The sequence below is a fragment of the Leuciscus leuciscus genome, assembly GCF_965113295.1.
Source record: "Leuciscus leuciscus genome assembly, chromosome: 18".
Taxonomy (NCBI): Eukaryota; Metazoa; Chordata; class Actinopteri; order Cypriniformes; family Leuciscidae; genus Leuciscus; species Leuciscus leuciscus.
In genome coordinates, this window is record NC_138742.1 from 1,293,783 (window position 1) to 1,310,635 (window position 16,853).

At 37.7% G+C, this 16,853-nt stretch overlaps 1 protein-coding gene across 4 annotated transcripts; it reads left to right on the top strand.

Annotated features, from left to right (window-relative positions):
- Positions 1–685: 685 nt before the first annotated feature.
- LOC309481090 (FH2 domain-containing protein 1) lies at positions 686–16,551 on the top strand. 4 transcript variants are annotated; one of them, XM_082145867.1, is made up of 13 exons: positions 686–1,166; positions 1,785–1,844; positions 2,062–2,582; positions 6,921–6,982; positions 7,066–7,168; positions 7,243–7,328; positions 7,411–7,511; positions 7,592–7,662; positions 12,201–12,308; positions 12,422–12,486; positions 12,643–12,760; positions 12,853–13,017; positions 13,763–16,551. In XM_082145867.1, exons 3-13 carry the CDS (start codon positions 2,178–2,180, stop codon positions 14,735–14,737), a joined length of 2,259 nt encoding a protein of 752 aa, XP_082001993.1. In that variant the 5' UTR covers positions 686–1,166; positions 1,785–1,844; positions 2,062–2,177; the 3' UTR covers positions 14,738–16,551. The 4 variants fall into 4 exon arrangements, with proteins under 4 accessions (XP_082001993.1, XP_082001995.1, XP_082001992.1 ...); XM_082145869.1 differs by having other exon boundaries at positions 686–1,045; XM_082145866.1 differs by lacking the exon at positions 1,785–1,844.
- Positions 16,552–16,853: the final 302 nt, after the last annotated feature.

The window sequence follows — 16,853 nt, forward strand, 5'->3', positions numbered from 1 at the left end:
TTGTCTGGAGCTGCTGGTGACTAACAAACTCTTGCTTGTATCTATACTCTACTGTGTGTTCAGTTTTTGTTCTTCCTTGTCGTTCTTTCGTCATCTTCGCTTGATTTTTCCTGAAGCATCGCTTCATCAATGTAAATAGACATCCACTCTTGCATTTGGGGGCGGAGCAACGAACGGAGGGGCGTGTTTGTTTGGGTTGATTTAAAATGTCCACATTTTTTCAAATAATGTTTCAAAAATAAGTTGTAAAATGTGTTAATACTTAAAAACATTTTATCTTTTTTTTTTTTTACTTAATTTCTAAACAAATTATTTTATTTATATTTTAAAAAAAAACATTTTTAGCACACCAGGGTGACTAGGAACATGAAATTGTCTAGCTATGACTTCCTGTTTCACAGAAGTATAAATATGAGGAAACACAAAGGCCAACACCTACTGTACATCACCACATGTTGTTTGGGAGGGTTTCAAGAAAAAATCCAACTTACAAAACATATTTATTTTCACAGGCTTCTTTGTTCATATTTACCAAGGGTGCCAATAATTCTGACCAGAACTATAAATTACTATTTGTATTCATTCTTTGGCAAATTTTGTGTGTACAACAATCATGCAAACTATAAAACACATTGAAAATGGCAGGACTGACAGTTTACTGATGCTGGGTGTGACGAGCAGAGCTGTTATCAGTCTCACACACACACACACACACACACACACACACACACACACACACACACACACACACACACACACATACACACTCGAGACAGTTTACACATCTGCTTTAATATTATAACATTTCCAGGTCTCGTCATTTTATGCCATGATTGTTGTCCATTACTCTGCTTTAGATGACTCTGTACTAATATAAATATATGAGTGTATTGTGTTTAACTTAAGTATGTGTGTGTGTGTGTGTGTGTGTGTGTGTGTGTGTTTGTTCGTGTGGTGTGGTGTGGTGTGCGCATGCGCGAGAGCTCCTGTCAAACTCACCGGACGCACGGAAAATTCACTCACCTCCATTTTTAATGGAATTAAGGTAATGTAATGTAATTAATTATTAAATTATGAAAATATCTGGTGATTTTTATTACAGTTATGATCAGTTAAAGTTCTGTGACTGAAGCAATCTTTAGGAACATTTTCATTGGCACATACAGGTAAGCTTATTTTCTTCATCACTGATCAGTTGTTAATATATTATACTACTGTATTTTATGCATCATAGTTTTTATGAGGGACTTAGATTAAATATAAGCGTTATCTTCATGATGCAGCTGTTAAACGAGTTGAGTTTACTTAAGCTTGTCTGCTTGATTATAGTTGTTTGAATCATGTCTGATTCATTCCACTGAGTGCAGCTTATGGATAAAACATAATGCCATATTTATGAACGTTATTATATTGAGATATTGTGGGTTTTCACAAGTAAATGAAAAAGGAAACATCATATTAATCACCAATAAGAGTAGATTTAGTGAAACACACTGATGATGCTGAAGTCATTTGATGTATACATATACAAATGTTGTATGATTGTTATGCATAATATCCATACAGACAGGTGAGGTTGTGCCTCTATTGTTCTGGTTGTTCATATGTAAATATTTGCTGTGTGCAGAAGAACTGATATGGACTGATATTTCTTTCCTTAATAAACAGCTGACGCTGTGATGTCATCTCATAAAGATCACATGACGCCAGCACATGGACGTAATAGTGACTAAATATCTGAATGAATCTCTCAATATCCTAAAAGGTTATATACTCTATTTCAGGAACTATTGGAAAAGCTGTTTCCAGCACAGACTGACATGAATGCTCTTTCTCTTGCTTGTGTAAGCGCTCGTACATTATTTAGCAAAAACCGGAAGTGTTCTATAAAACAATGATGAGTTTGTTGTTCATTGGGTCCTCAGTGTGTTTGTATCGTCACTCAAGTGTGTTTAATTGTGCACGAACGCCAGAGGATGTCAACATGGAAAAATCTAGTTGAATATTTACAGTTTGATTTGCATCCCGTTAATGTTTTTGGTGTTGATTCTCCTATTACAGAAGCTTCTGATGGCGTTCAAGCATCCATCTCAGGGGGGCGTGGCTTTAAGAAACACCCTGATGATGTCATACAGTCTGCTGTCAATCATCTTCTGACCACACCCACATCTCCTATTATGAGCAGTGTCTTGTTGGCCAATGAGAGCCAGAGTTTTGATGAAGAGGGCGGGGTTAGTGTTTTCATGACCCCTCCTTCCTTATTACATGGCCACGCCCCCATCAACGCCCCACCCCCGGCTCCTCCCCTTCCTCCGCCCCTGCCTGTGGGAATCCCTGCGGAGAGGAAGAGGAGGGTGAGAGGTTTCTATTGGAAGCCGATTCCTGAAGATCGTGTCAAACAGCACGACGGGCCGAACCTGTGGACCCTCGGACGGCCCAGCAGGGAGACACCGTTCCACATCGACATCAGAGCCATCGAGGAGCTGTTCGGACAACACGAACAACACGAGGACACGCCGTCATCCACCAGCGGGAAGAGTATCCGACGAGGAAAAGCTTCTGGGAAAGATCTCAGACAGCAGGTCAGACACACCTCTGACCTCAGCGGGTCTGATGCGGGGCTATTACTGTCATCTGCTAAAACTAAACCAAAGAGAACTTTTTCTTGAAATAAAATCAAATATATATATATTAAAAAAAATAAAGCTAATTGCTGAGGTAACATTTCTAATTTTCATTTAGTTTAAGTTGAAGTGCTAAAATAGATAAACAAGGACATATTTACAAAAAACTAAAAAAGACAAAAACACACTTGAACTAAAATTAAAATGAATACGGAAAATATGAAATTTAAATTAAATTTATTTCATTTAATTTATTTATAAAGCACAATTAAAACAACGTAATGTTGACCAATGTGCTGTACAATCACACAATAAAATTACACAAATAAAATGTACTTTCAGACAAACAATGATTAACCAACATCTTGCCAATTAACCTACTGAACCAAATGCTAATTCAAGTTTGTAATTTCAGGTTTTGTTTAAAATAACCTAAAGAGGGAGCCAGTTTAAGATGTAGAGGTAGATTATCCCAGCGCTCTGGAGCTGCTACTACATCACCACTCAATTCCAATCTGGTCCTCTGATTGGCTGATCTGAGAGAACTAGAAGGTTTATGTATATGAAGGAGATGCACTAAGTGTGGTGGGGCCAAATTATGCAATGCTTTATATACAAAAATCAATCATTTAAAATCAATTCTGAACTGCACAGGCAACCAATGAAGTGAGGCTAAAATCGGGGTCACATGCTGCTTTTTACGAGTCCCTGTTAAAAGTCTAGCAGACATTTATAACCAATTGAAGAGGGTTTAACAGCACTTGGCTGACACACATATACAGTGAGTTACAATAATCTAGTCTAACAGAAATAAAAATCATGGATAATACTTTCAAAATCACTGGAGGACAAGAACGGTTTAACCTGTGCTACTGATCTAAAATGGAAGAAACAAGATTTGACCACTGAATTGATCTGTTTATCAAATTTCAATTAACTATCAAATTGGACACCAAGGTTCTTCACTACAGATTTACAGAAAGGGTCTTACTCACTCAAGTCAAAAGAGTTTTGAGTGTCAGGGCCCCGAACCAGATTATTTCATTCAAATTCAGACAATTTTGTGACATCCAAGATTTAACTTCTTGTAAACATCTCAATAGTGACTCAAAAGAGCTTTTGTCCTGATTCCGCAACGGTAAATACACCTGAGTGTCATCTGTGTAACAATGAAAGGACACTCCATGCTTATGAAAAATAGAACATAAGGGTAGCAAATATAATGAAAACAAAAGCGGGCCAAGAATGGATCCTTGTGGAACCCCACTAGACAATGGGACCATTTCAGAATAACATTGACCAAAATGAACTGAAAACGTTCTATTAAAAAGGAAGGATTTGAACCAATGGAGTGCCATGCCCAGAATTCCCTGTCTTTTCTATGCGGGAGACTCGATATTGTGATCAATGGTATCAAACGCTGCACTAAAACCTAGTAAAACTAAAACCACTGAGCTGCCAGAATCAGTCGCAATCAAGATATCATTTAGGACTTTCAGCAAGGCCGTTTCTGTACTATGATTCGATCTGAACCCTGACTGAACGTTTTCAAAAATCTCGTAAAAATTCCGTTAAAATCATTTTGAGCTAGAAAAGTGTGCAGCTGGTTTATTTAATGCGACTTTTTTCAAGAAGTTTAGATAAAAATGGCAGTTTAGAAATAGGCCTGTAATTAGATAAAATATTTGGATCTAAATTTGTTTTTGTTTTCTAAACTAAAGAGGCTGAACAATAGCATGCTTAAAATCCATTGGAACTACTGCTGTTTCGAGACTTCTATTAATTATAAGTCAATATATCAGGACCAATAATATCAAAAGTCTGCTTAACTAATCTAGATAGAATAACATATCGACCACAATTTGTAGGTTTTAACTGCCCAACTTCCTCAGCTAAAGAATGAAAAGAAATGGGTGAAAATGTATCAAACACAGCAGAGGTGACACAAGTAACCGTGGGCACTGTTGTGCCTGAACGCGTTCATTGAACGATAGTTCATGAACTCGTTCATATTTTGGGCGAACGTGAACTGAACGTACCATAATACTGCCTGATGAACGTTACTGTGAACTCGTTCATTCTGGTGTCTGTGAACAGCACGCTCTCTTCTGCACGATTTCTGTAGAGCCTTCCAGGCGAAAACCCGGCTAAAACACACCGTAAACCGGCCTTAAAGGTCCCATGACATGAAATTTTCACTTTCTGAGGTTTTTTAACATTAATATGAGTTCCCCTAGCCTGTATATGGTCCCCAAGTTTCTAAAAATTTCAATCGGTGTAAATCGAGCTTTTTCTATCTTTCTCTGCCTTTGAGAAAATGGAGGCTCATACGCGCTGATCTTGAATCTCCTCCTTATGACGTCATAAGGAGGAAATGTTACCTCCCCTGTCTCTGCTTTGTCCGCCCAGAGAATATTTTCCGCCCATGAGAAAATGCGCTAGGAAGTAGGAACGCGCGCGCGCGATTTTAGTTTGTCCACGAGAGATATCATGGCTTTTGAGCGAGCGAAGCATAACAATTGCTCAATAATTGGATGTACAAATGAACACCGAAGGGTCAATACAGAGCTGGGCTTGCTGAACGTCTGAAACTAAAGTCTGGATCACTCTCTTTGGCTCAGCTACACACCTCAGACAAGTAAGTCAACTAATGATATATAAGTGTGTTGCTTTACTGTTTATGGTTACCTAGATTTTACACGTAGAATGTGGCTGTAACATTAGCTATGCAGTTTATGTGTGTGAATACACACACTGTAACGCGAGTGTTGTACACGTCTTTGTTATTTGGATAACCGTTTTCCTGTTGGTTATATGGCGCGCGCGATATCCGCATTTCAAGATCGCAGAGCTTGATGTAATTGTAATAAGATAAATACAGACGTTACAGATCTCTCATGAAAAGGCAACAGTAGGTTAGCGTTAGCTACTTGATAATAACTGTAAACCATCCGAATAAAGTACCGTATCCAGACATAATATTTTAAACTAACCATTCGGAAACGTCCTGCTGGAGCCGCTGAGTTGCAACTTCTTCATCCGTTGCTTCTCCATCTGGATCAGATTCTGGGTCAAACTGAAATGCTTGAAAGACTGCGTGTCTTCGTGCCATTGCTATTTCCAATGTAAACATGCACGCCACGTTACCGTTGCGCAAGATGGTCAAGGCCACACCCACCCTCCACCTTGCGCCGCCTTTCTCCGCCTTTCTCCTCCTCATTAGTATTTAAAGCTACAGACACCGAAACGGCCCGTCTGAAGGAAGCTCATTCTGGGACTGGCTTGTAGTGGCTATAATTCTGCACTGAGGCTGAATTTTTGGAAAGAGATTTCAGATACAGTACTAGGGACCACTAAAGCCTATATTAAAGCCTACAAAAAGTAGCATGTCATGGGACCTTTAATATGTAGCGGAAAAAACACCCAGTCTGGCAACACCAGCCACCAGTGTGGCGCCGCCGCATGCGTTATCAAAACAAAAAGCAGCATGTAGGCGACATCGCGGCAAAGCAGCAAGGAGGCGTCGTATGATCATTTAAACGAGTTTTATGACAAGGTTGTGAGGATTGGGAAAAATCGTACATTTCTGTGCAAACTTTGAAAGGAAAAGAAAATCCGCACTTGTTGAACCTGCCTGGTATATTTTTCCAGGATTCCAGTATTCCTTTTTAGTATGTACTTTGAAAAATTGAAAAACATTTGCACCTTAAGGACTACTGTCCTGTTTTCCTTTTAATAATTCCTCATTAAAAAAGACCATTCAAGCAGCACGTTTTTAATAATTGCTGTCTGTGGATCTGTATGGGCTGTGGAAATAATTTTGAAAAATAATAGCTCGTAGCAACATATGGGAAAAAAGAACTATGAACTAGTTCATTTTTGGAACTGTGAACTTAGTTCAAAATTTTGAAGTATGAACTATGAACTGAACTAGTTCATTTTAAAATTTGTGAACGGAATTTTGAAATAGTTCATGTAGAAAGTGAACTTTCCCAACACTGACCGTGGGATCATATGAACCAGGGACAGCTTGTGGCCTAATATCATCAGTTGATGATACATGACAAACATGTGATGGTGGACAAAACAGGACATGTAGTCGTGGGATTTAGCACTGAATTGATAGTATTGAATAAAATATTATGAGTACTGTGGTACCTAAAGATTAGATCAGCAAAATATCTTCTCTTAGCTGACTGAACTGCATTCTAAAGACTCGCGTAGTAGATCACATGACACTTGTAATTTATCCTTCTTCCACCCACGCTCCGCTTTCCTTCGTGTGTTTGTCTCTAGATTACCATCCTGGACTCCAAGAGAAGCTTGAATATCTCCATTTTCCTCAAACACTTCAAAAAGTAAGACCCGAGCGTGTGTGTGTGTGACGGTGTGTGTTTCGTTCCTTCACTCTCACTCATTCTTCATGGCTCTGTATGTCCAGGTCCAGCGAATGTCTTCTGGATGATATTCTTCATGGAAACACGGGCGTCTTCAGTGTGGAGTCTCTCCAAGAGCTGCTGAAGCTCCTGCCCGAGGACGACGAGGTAAAGACACCGCTGATTGAGCAGATTGTTGCGTTTTGATTGATTGATTGATTGATTGATTGGTTGATTGACAGGTGAAGAATCTACAGATGTTCAGTGGAAACCCCAAAGACCTGCCGCTGCCTGATGCCTTCATATATCAGCTCATCCGTTTACCCAGGTACAGTGAAAACAGCGTCTGAGAAAGAAGACCGTGATCAGGTCCAGATCTTCATTAAGCTGGTTCTTCTGTGTTTCTGCAGGTATGAGGTCCGTCTCAAGGCTCTGCTGCTAAAGGAAGAGCTTTTCCCTTCATACACAGTCATGAAACACGACATCGCCATCGTCCAGACCGCCATTAACGGTGATTAACAACTCTGTCCTTAATTTCTAAACACTGTGACGTTTATAAACACTAAATACTTTTAATCTTTTATTTTACAGAGCTGTTGAGCTGTGAGGAGCTTCACAATGTCCTTCATTTAGTGCTGCAAGCTGGAAACATCATGAATGCTGTACGTCACGAACTCTTACGCATTTACACCTTCACGCTTGTGTTGAATAAAGGTAGTTAATAATTAGTCAAATTACAAGCTACTGATAAAGAGAGTCCATTCACATCTATGCATTCCGCAGCGATTTACACATATTGGGCCCTATCTCACACCCAGCGCAATTGACTTTGTACATGACGCATGTGTCATTCCTATTTTGCACCCGACGCACAGCAGACTTTTCCCTCCACAGATGCACGTCGGTAAATTAGGGAATGAACTTGCGCTCCCGGGGGCGGTTCAGCGAAAAGAGGAGGCGTGTTCCAGCGCAAACGTTCCCTGGTGCTATTTTGCAGTTTCAGAAAACAATTCCGCCACTGACCAGGAAAAACCTAGTCTAAAGTCAGTGGGTGTTATTCAGATGCTATTTTAAGGGCGCATGCTTGGCCATAATGTAGCGTGTGCACAACGCACACACACTTTGATTCTCTCATCTACACAGACGCAGCAGTTCACATTTTTAGAAAACCATACATTATTACAAGGAAAAATATTCCACACGAGGGAAATGATTGTGGTGTCCATGAAGATGTGGAAAATAGGCATAAATCTAGCTTACACATTTACCACAATTATCATACGCCTGTTTAACCGAAGCTAATTTGGGTGTGTTTCTCCATCCCCAATGTCACTTCTCTGTGTTTTACGGCCCTGACGAGAACGTCGGTCTCCTCGGCTGTGAACCGCACCTGGCGTGAGTCTGGCAAATCCCCCGTTATAATAGCAATCCGCCATGGAACAAGCGCGCCTGCTCTTAAAGGGAATGTGAGATGTCGCTCTGATTGGTTTATTTCACGTTACGCCCAAACCACACCTATGAGTAATGAAGCGACTTCAGACCAACACATTTTAGATTTGAGTCGAGCGCAAGAGTCATTTATCCCGCCGGTATAATAGCAACAGCACCCGAGACCCGCCCACAAAGTTACTTGCGTTTCGCACTTGATACTTGCGTTTCAGATCGTTAAAATAGGGCCCTTAATCAGTTCATGCATTCCCTGGGAATCGAACCCATGACCTTGGCGTAGCAAGCGCCATCATTTACTGTTTGAACTACAGGAATGCTACAAGCACAACTACATCTACAGTAAAACGATGTTTGTATTAAGTTTAACTCTGGGTATGATCGTTATGTTCTGGGTCTTATTAACCCCATTTGGTTTCAGTTCAATTCCCCAAAAATCGCACTATGCAAAACCAAAAACGAAAAAAACAACAACAACAACAGGTAAAACAGTAAACATTCAACATTCAACATTAACAAAGTAAGCATAATAACATATTTAACCCCTTTAGGTTCACAGATTGCAAACGGCCCCAGATTATTATAGTTATTGTAGTAAAACATCAAACTCTTACTTGATCTGGACAAACTGAGTGTCATAAGAAAGATTAAAGACTCCAACTCCGATATTTGACCACTGTTTATGATAAATATATATATAAATAACTGTTTATAGGTTGCAGTGATATTAATTTCTTAATTTATATGAGGAGTGCAAAATAATCAATCTGTAATTTTTGATATTTTGAATAGAATAACAACACACATTCATATTTAGTCAGGTCTGCTCCCAGTGGCGGTTCTAGACCACAGTAACTGGGGGGGGCCAGGCAGGGGCCACTTGTGCTTTTAGGGGGCACACCTTTAACATTCATCTTAACCTATTTTCAGTATTATGTCATTTTTCACCATGTCATGCATGACTGCAATCTCTAGAAAAAGCTAATAAATTATATTAGCTAAGCTAATAAAACAATTTCAATTCAAATGAATGTTTCATTATGTTTAATTGTAGTGTGATATAATGATCAATAATAACACATTTTTAGCATCTAAGCACATCTAGGCACTTTTTTACACCTGGGGTGGGCGATATGGCAATAATATCATATCACAAAATTGTTTTTTTTTCAGGAAAATCACGATTTTATCACGATTCTTATTTCATGTTGGTTTTACTATTTTGCATGTGATTGAGCATTACAGCCAAACTAATGTCCCTATTTTAAAACCAAAGCCTTATAGGTAACAAAATATAGGTAACAAAATATAAAATAAAAAAGAATGGCAGACATTTAGGCCAAAGTGGCGAAAATAAAAATCTTTGTCACTATTTTCTTTGTTATAAAAATTAAGAACAGAGATACATATTACACATACACAACTTAATATACAAATGAAATAAACAGTGCTTTATTTTTTCAGCTATAGGTGTATTTAACAGTAGAATTGAAGAAAGTAATTAAATGAACACATATGAAAATAAAACACAACAGACTTAAAGTTCTCAGTCAAGAGCAGTGAATGATTACCTCTGTGTGTTTTGTTGTTTTATTAACATTAAAGGGATAGTTCTCCCCCCAAAAAGTCATAATTTACTCTCTTAAGTTGTTTTAAACCTGAATAAGTTTCTTTCTTCTGTTGAAAATAAACGTTATTTGAAAGAATGTGAGTAACCAAACAGTTGATGTACCCCTGTGACTTCCATAGTATATATTTTTTCCTACTATGTATGGAAGTCAATGGGGACCAGCAACTGTTTGGTTTTGGGTGAACTATCTCTTTAAGGACAAGCGGCAGCATGTTTATTATTAGGGCTACTGTCTCTTTAAGAACTGCACGCGACGCGTCTATACACGCATATGACAAGCAGATTTTAATTAATTTTCTCTGTTTACTTTCACTTTAGACATAACCAACTTTGTTTATGTAAACATTGTCTGTATTGGACAGTATTAGCGCAATATAAGACTCAAAAGATAACTTAGTCCAGTAACAGGCTTTTAGTGCATGTGCGCGTCGAGTACGTGCTCAGTAAAGCGCATATTTGAACAGCGCATCAGCAGCGAATGACATGTTTAACCGGCAAGGCTTTAAAGCACATGCAAATAATGAACTTTTGTGAACTGCAGTGTCCCGTTCCTCTGCGTTAACATTTGATGTGAATATACGTCGTGCTGCAGTGTAGCCTATAGATGAAGGCACCGCAACTGATAAAATGCGCAGTTGTTTGGTGTGATTTTACGATTCCAAATTTAGGGGGGCCAGAGGGGGGGCCAAGCTTGGTGACACGGGGGCACTGGCCCCCCCGCCCCCTCTAGAACCGCCACTGTTTCCGGTTTAGGGCTCTTCTTAGTCCAAAAGTGCTCATATCTGGTTAATATTATATACACGTTTACTTCATAATTTTTTTAAACAGAATCATCATTTCTATAAATTTTTCTCTGATTTACGCGATCTGATGAGCATTAGAGGCTCTTCCGTAAAAAAAGAAACCCAGAGAAATGTTTCTACACGTGAAACATGAAGCTTTATAAGCACACGATTAAGATAGTGAAGGTTTTGGATTTGGCTTTTTTTCATAACAATAAAGGATTACATGGGAAATGCTAAACAAGTGCAGCGATTCTTATATAAGGCTATTAATAACATATTTCATCAACATAAGATGGCCAAAACCCACATTAGATCGCAACTGGAAGTTATTACAAACACACATTGGTGGTTTAAAGTGAGTTTTGAGTAAAAGCATAGGCTTAAACGTTTAAATTGTCTTATGTAGCTTAATGCTAATTGTAGCTCTAATGTTATATTTCATGATGTATTTTGTCAAGAAAAGTTTGTTTTGTTTTCTAGAAAGACTGTTTATAATAGGTGTGTAAATGTATATTTGGATCAAAGCGATGTGGATGTGAACGCCATAACGCCAGAATAAAGGCTAACAGCGGCTGAATAAAAACATGAGAATAATGAGAATAGAATAATGGCGATTACGTCCCGTGACAGCGCTGTGAGAACAATAGAAACATGAAAGTGTGAGTTCGCCACACTAGACATAGACACTAGACTGAACACTTATTCTATTAGCCTTTATCAGCCTTCTTTAGAAACACACATGACATGGTCTTAGAAAATGTTTCATAAAATTCTTAGTTTTAGAGATACAATCCTCAGATTTGAGATGAAGCATGAGCAGACAAGCTGCTACACGACAGCCACATAATATTCTTATGCATTTAAAATATATTCTTAATATCTTGTCTTGAACTGTAACCTCTGAAGTGTTGGCCTTCAGGAATATATGTTGGGTTTGTGTCTATGAGCAGCAACCCCTTTATTGTGGGTGTCATTTATGTCCCACTTGCCAAAATGGGGGGTGTGGGGAAAATATTATTTATTAACCGTATTTAATAACCTTTTATTTTTTTATTTTTTTATGGGAATATTGCAGGGAATATTTACTTAAAGTTCTTGAAGTACTTGAATTTCACTTTTTGAAATTGAAGTTCTCGAAAACCCTTGAAAACAGACATTTTATGAAAATGAAATGAGTGTTTGGTTTTATCGCATTAAATGCATGAACTGACTATCTACTCTCTATCTACTCTCTCTCTCTCTACTCTCTCTCTACTCTCTCTCTCTCTCTCTCTCTCTCTCTCTCTCTCTCTCTCTCTATCTATCCATCCATCCATCCATCCATCCCTCCATCTCTCAGGGTGGGTCTGCTGGTAATGCCGTGGGCTTCAGACTCTCCTCTCTGCTGTCTCTGGCCGATACTAAAGCCAACAAACCTGGAATGAACCTGCTGCACTTCGTCGCTCTGGTATGTGTGTCGGTTTATAGTGTGACACACAACATACACACGTGTTCTTTCATGACACAAAGGTCAGAGAGCATCTCAGTGAAGTGAAACACACATTTGTGTGACTTTAACAGGAGGCTCAGAAGAAAGATCTGCTCATGTTTCCAGAGAAACTTCTGCATGTTCAGCAAGCAGCTCGGTGAGAACCAATCAGTGGAAACTGTTAAAAAGAAACTAATAATAATTACAAAAACACAACAGAATTATATCATAAAGTATCATTAACCTGTAGAGAAACAATGGAAGTCTGTGTTCAAACCTGTGTGTGTGTGTGTGTGTGTGTGTGTGTGTGTAGAGTGTGTGTTGAAAGCATCCATGTAGAGTTTCAGTCTCTGACCAGAAGAGTTGATCATTTAGAGCAGCAAATCCACACAGATGACGAGCTCCTGGTGCAGCTGCAGTCCTTACTAAAGGTGACCTCTGACCTCTGACCCTTGACCTGCCTCTCTGTGACGTTTGCATCTGATTTTAAGTGTATTTGTATTCGACTGTCCCACTGTTTCAGAGCGCTGCTGAAGCTCTGGAGGATTTGAGGATCAGGATTGATGAGCTTCAGAGGGAAGGAGACGCTCTGATCGATTTCTTCTGCGAAGACAAAGACGTCTTCAGGCTGGACGAGTGCTTACGAATTTTCCAGAATTTCTGCTCCAAATTCAAAAAAGCAGTTCAGGTAAAACACATCTAAAATAAAATGTCTTACCGTGCATGGCATTTTCATGTTTAAAGTCCCAGTTTAAATGATTTAATTTAAACCAATTTAAAATATTTGTTTTCTACATATTTATTTATTTTAATCTATTTATTTATTTTCATATAATTTTATAATTTATATATCTTTAAAAAATTAATTTTTTATGCATTTATTTTTACTACAATTGTTTTATTTATTTTCATATAATTTATTTATTCATTTGTTATTTAATCAATTATTTATTTTTATATTTATTTATTTAAATACAAATTAAAAAAATATCTTTTATTTATTTTAATCATATTTATTTATTTATTTTAATCTAACTATACATTTATTTTCATATAATTGTATAATTTACGTATAACATTTCATTTTTTATTTAATCTATTTATGCATTTATTTTACTATAAATATATTATTTATTTGAATATAATTATTTGTATTTATTTAATCATTTATTTTTATATTTATTTAAATATAATTTGTTAAAATATTTTAATTTATTTATTTTAATAATAATAATATTAATTATTTATTTTATTTTATTTATTTTTACATTTGTACATTGTTTCTCTCTTCTCTAGCACTCCCTTGCGCCCCCTGGTTTGAAACCCCTGATTTAGTTTATTCCAGCTTTGTAATATGCGTGTCTGTTTCTTTAATTTAGACTTTGGACTGAAACTCGTTATGTTAATCAGCTGGACTTCTTCTCTTTCCTCAGGAGAACGTGGAGCGAGGAATGTGGGAGGAGTCTCGGCGCAAGCGTCTGAAGGAGTCGGAGGACAAGCGCCACTCATGGGCGGGGCATGAGGGTGTGGGCGGAGTCTTCGGGCTGCGGTCCAATAGCGAAGCAGACGTGGAGGTGGCGTTAAAGAGGGAGGGGCTTCTGGAGCTGCTGATGACGAGTCCTCAAAGTTCACCACTGCGTTTCGGTAGCGCTCGTCGATCACGCCGACAGAAGAGCATGACCTTTGACCCCTGTGGAGCAGATTCACTTCCTCCAATACACTCGCTCTCCATCGCACACAGCAGCATCACAACGGAGGAGCCAGAGATACAAAACCAGAGCCTTTCCATCGAGGAATCCCCGAAAACTGACCAAACGCAATTCAGAAATACAGAAGTTACTCCAGTCGTGACCTCTGACCCCTCACAAATCGGTGAGGTGACAAAATCAGAGGTGTCGAATGACGATCATAAAGCTAGAGATAACGTCAAGCGTACAAGCGAGGCACTCAAAACCAGCGGCGGAGCAACACAATCGATCCAAACGAGCAGCAAACGACCCGTCGGCTCTAAAACCAGACCTTCATCTTCCGCTAAACCATCATCATCTTCATCATCGTGTTTGAGGAAGGTTGTTCCTCTCAGGACGCAGGTTCCCAAGCAAGCGGTTCGGCCGCCGCAGGAGAAGATGTGTCGCGCTACACTCGAGCGGCCTCGGACCTCTGCGCGCGATTCCTCCTCAATCAAACCACTCGGCTTCGCTCGCAACACCGTGGCGTCCGCGACACGCAACGCCGTCGCCCCCGTAACCCAGCCTAAAGCCGACCCAAAACCGTCTCCGGTGACGCCGTCGCTCCGGCTATCACTGACTCCTGCTGGCCGTCTGAGGAAGAGCAGCTCCGCCCGCTCGGAAAACTCGGTGCTCGTTCGTGGGTCGCGTGATAAAACTGTCAAACCCGTCTGGAGGTAGAGCGGGGGGAAAGGATCGTGATAATGCTAGCTTGCTAATATCAGCCAATGTTCCAGGAAAATTATTCTTTCAGCTCATAAACTAGCGTTCAAAAGTTTGGGTTTTTTAATGTTTCTGGCCAAGGCTGCAATTATTTGATCAAAAATACGGTGAAAACAGTGAAATATTATTCCAGTGTATAGCAGCTGTTTACCACGGAAGAGAATTACGAGTTCATTCTCAATTTAGTTTCGACTTTTTTCTCGAAACACAACGACTTTATTCGCAAAATTTAATTAGTTTATTCTCAATGTTTTATTTTGACTTTTTTTCCTTGAAATTTAACACGTTTTTTCTCGAAACAGCAAATTTATTCGCAACATTTAATGAGTTTATTCTCAACGTTTTATTTAGACTTTTTTCTCAAAATTGAACGAGATTTTTCACGAAACAACTTTGTTCTCGAAATTTAATGAGTTCATTCTCAACATTTTATTTCAACTTTTTTTCTCACAATTTTACGAGATTTTTCTCGAAACACGACTTTGTTCTCAAAATTTTATGAGTTTATTCTCAACATTTGTCAACTTTTTTTCTCAAAATTTAACGCGATTTTTCTCGAAACAACTTTATTCTCGAAATTTAATGAGTTTATTCTCAACATTGTATTTTGACTTTTTTTCTCAAAATCTAACGAGATTTTTCTCGCATTATGACATTAATCTCGAGATGTTTTTATTATTTTTATTATTGCTTGGCCCCAATCCTCCTCCGTTGTTTTCTATGTGGATATATAGTAAAGTGTAATTTATTCCTGTGATCAAAGCTGAATTTTCAGCATCATTACTCCAGTCTTCAGTGTCACATGATCCTTCACAAATCATTCTAATATGATGATTTGATGCTCAAGAAACATTTATGATTATTATCAATGTTGAAAACAGTGATAAGTTTTATTTTCCAGGATTCTTTGATGAATAGAAAGTTCAAAAGAACAGCACTTATTTGAAATATAATATTTTGTAACATAAATGTCTTTAGTGTCATTTTTTATCAATTTAATGCATCCTTGATGAATAAAAGTATTAACTTCTTTCATAAAAATAAAGTCTTACCCCAAATGGTAGTGTAATCAGTGACCATATTTAGTGAATATTTTTGCATATTTGTTATATTAAGTGTGTCATTTATTATTGTAACATAATTTTCTCTTTAAATGTAGTTTTACTCATAATTAATAACTCATTGATATATTACCCTGAAAAATGTATTATACATGGGAATTTTAAACCTGAAATAACTTTGAGATGGAACAATTTACATGATTTCATATATATTTTATCTAAAGCAAATGTATATTTATTAATGAACTGTCCATCTATGATGTATTTGTGGAAACATTCTGATGCAGCATCTTTATATTCACTTATTCACAATAGTGCAAAATGACCGCAGTATTTTCATAGAAACAATCCAAACATTACAGCATTAATGACAGCATTAATGACACTGATATACAGTATCACTACTATAATATATCCATATAACTTTAATACAGCAACATAACTGGAGTATTATTTTTAAGTGCAGCAGAAACATCAACATTTCATTTATTTGTTCAGCAGATGCTTTTATTCAGAACAACTTTTTTTGTATCACAGCTGTTTGACTTTTATCCTCGGACAACATGGGAAACTAAACTAAAATACACTGTCATTCCCCCAAACTAACCAGCATAAAATAAAAATGAAGCATAAAGGAACTGTTTCTGGTCTGATATACAGTAAATCCTCATCTGTCCCTCTTATATATATATATATATATATATATATATATGAATATATATATATATTTTGAATTTTTTTTTATTAATTGTTTTGTGTTTGAAATTAAAAAAAGTAACAGCTCATTTGCTCCATATAGAGATATAAGGCCATCCAGAGTCATGAAATATCATGTTATATTATTATCTTCCACAAGAGGTCGACCAAGACACACAATGTAAGATATTTTGAGCTGAATAAAAAGGGGTATGTATGACATTGTGAGTTTTTTTTTTATTTAAGTTGAAAAAATGTGAGGAATGTGCTTAAATTACTATTTATTTATTATTTATTGATCAAATCTAGTAATTTAA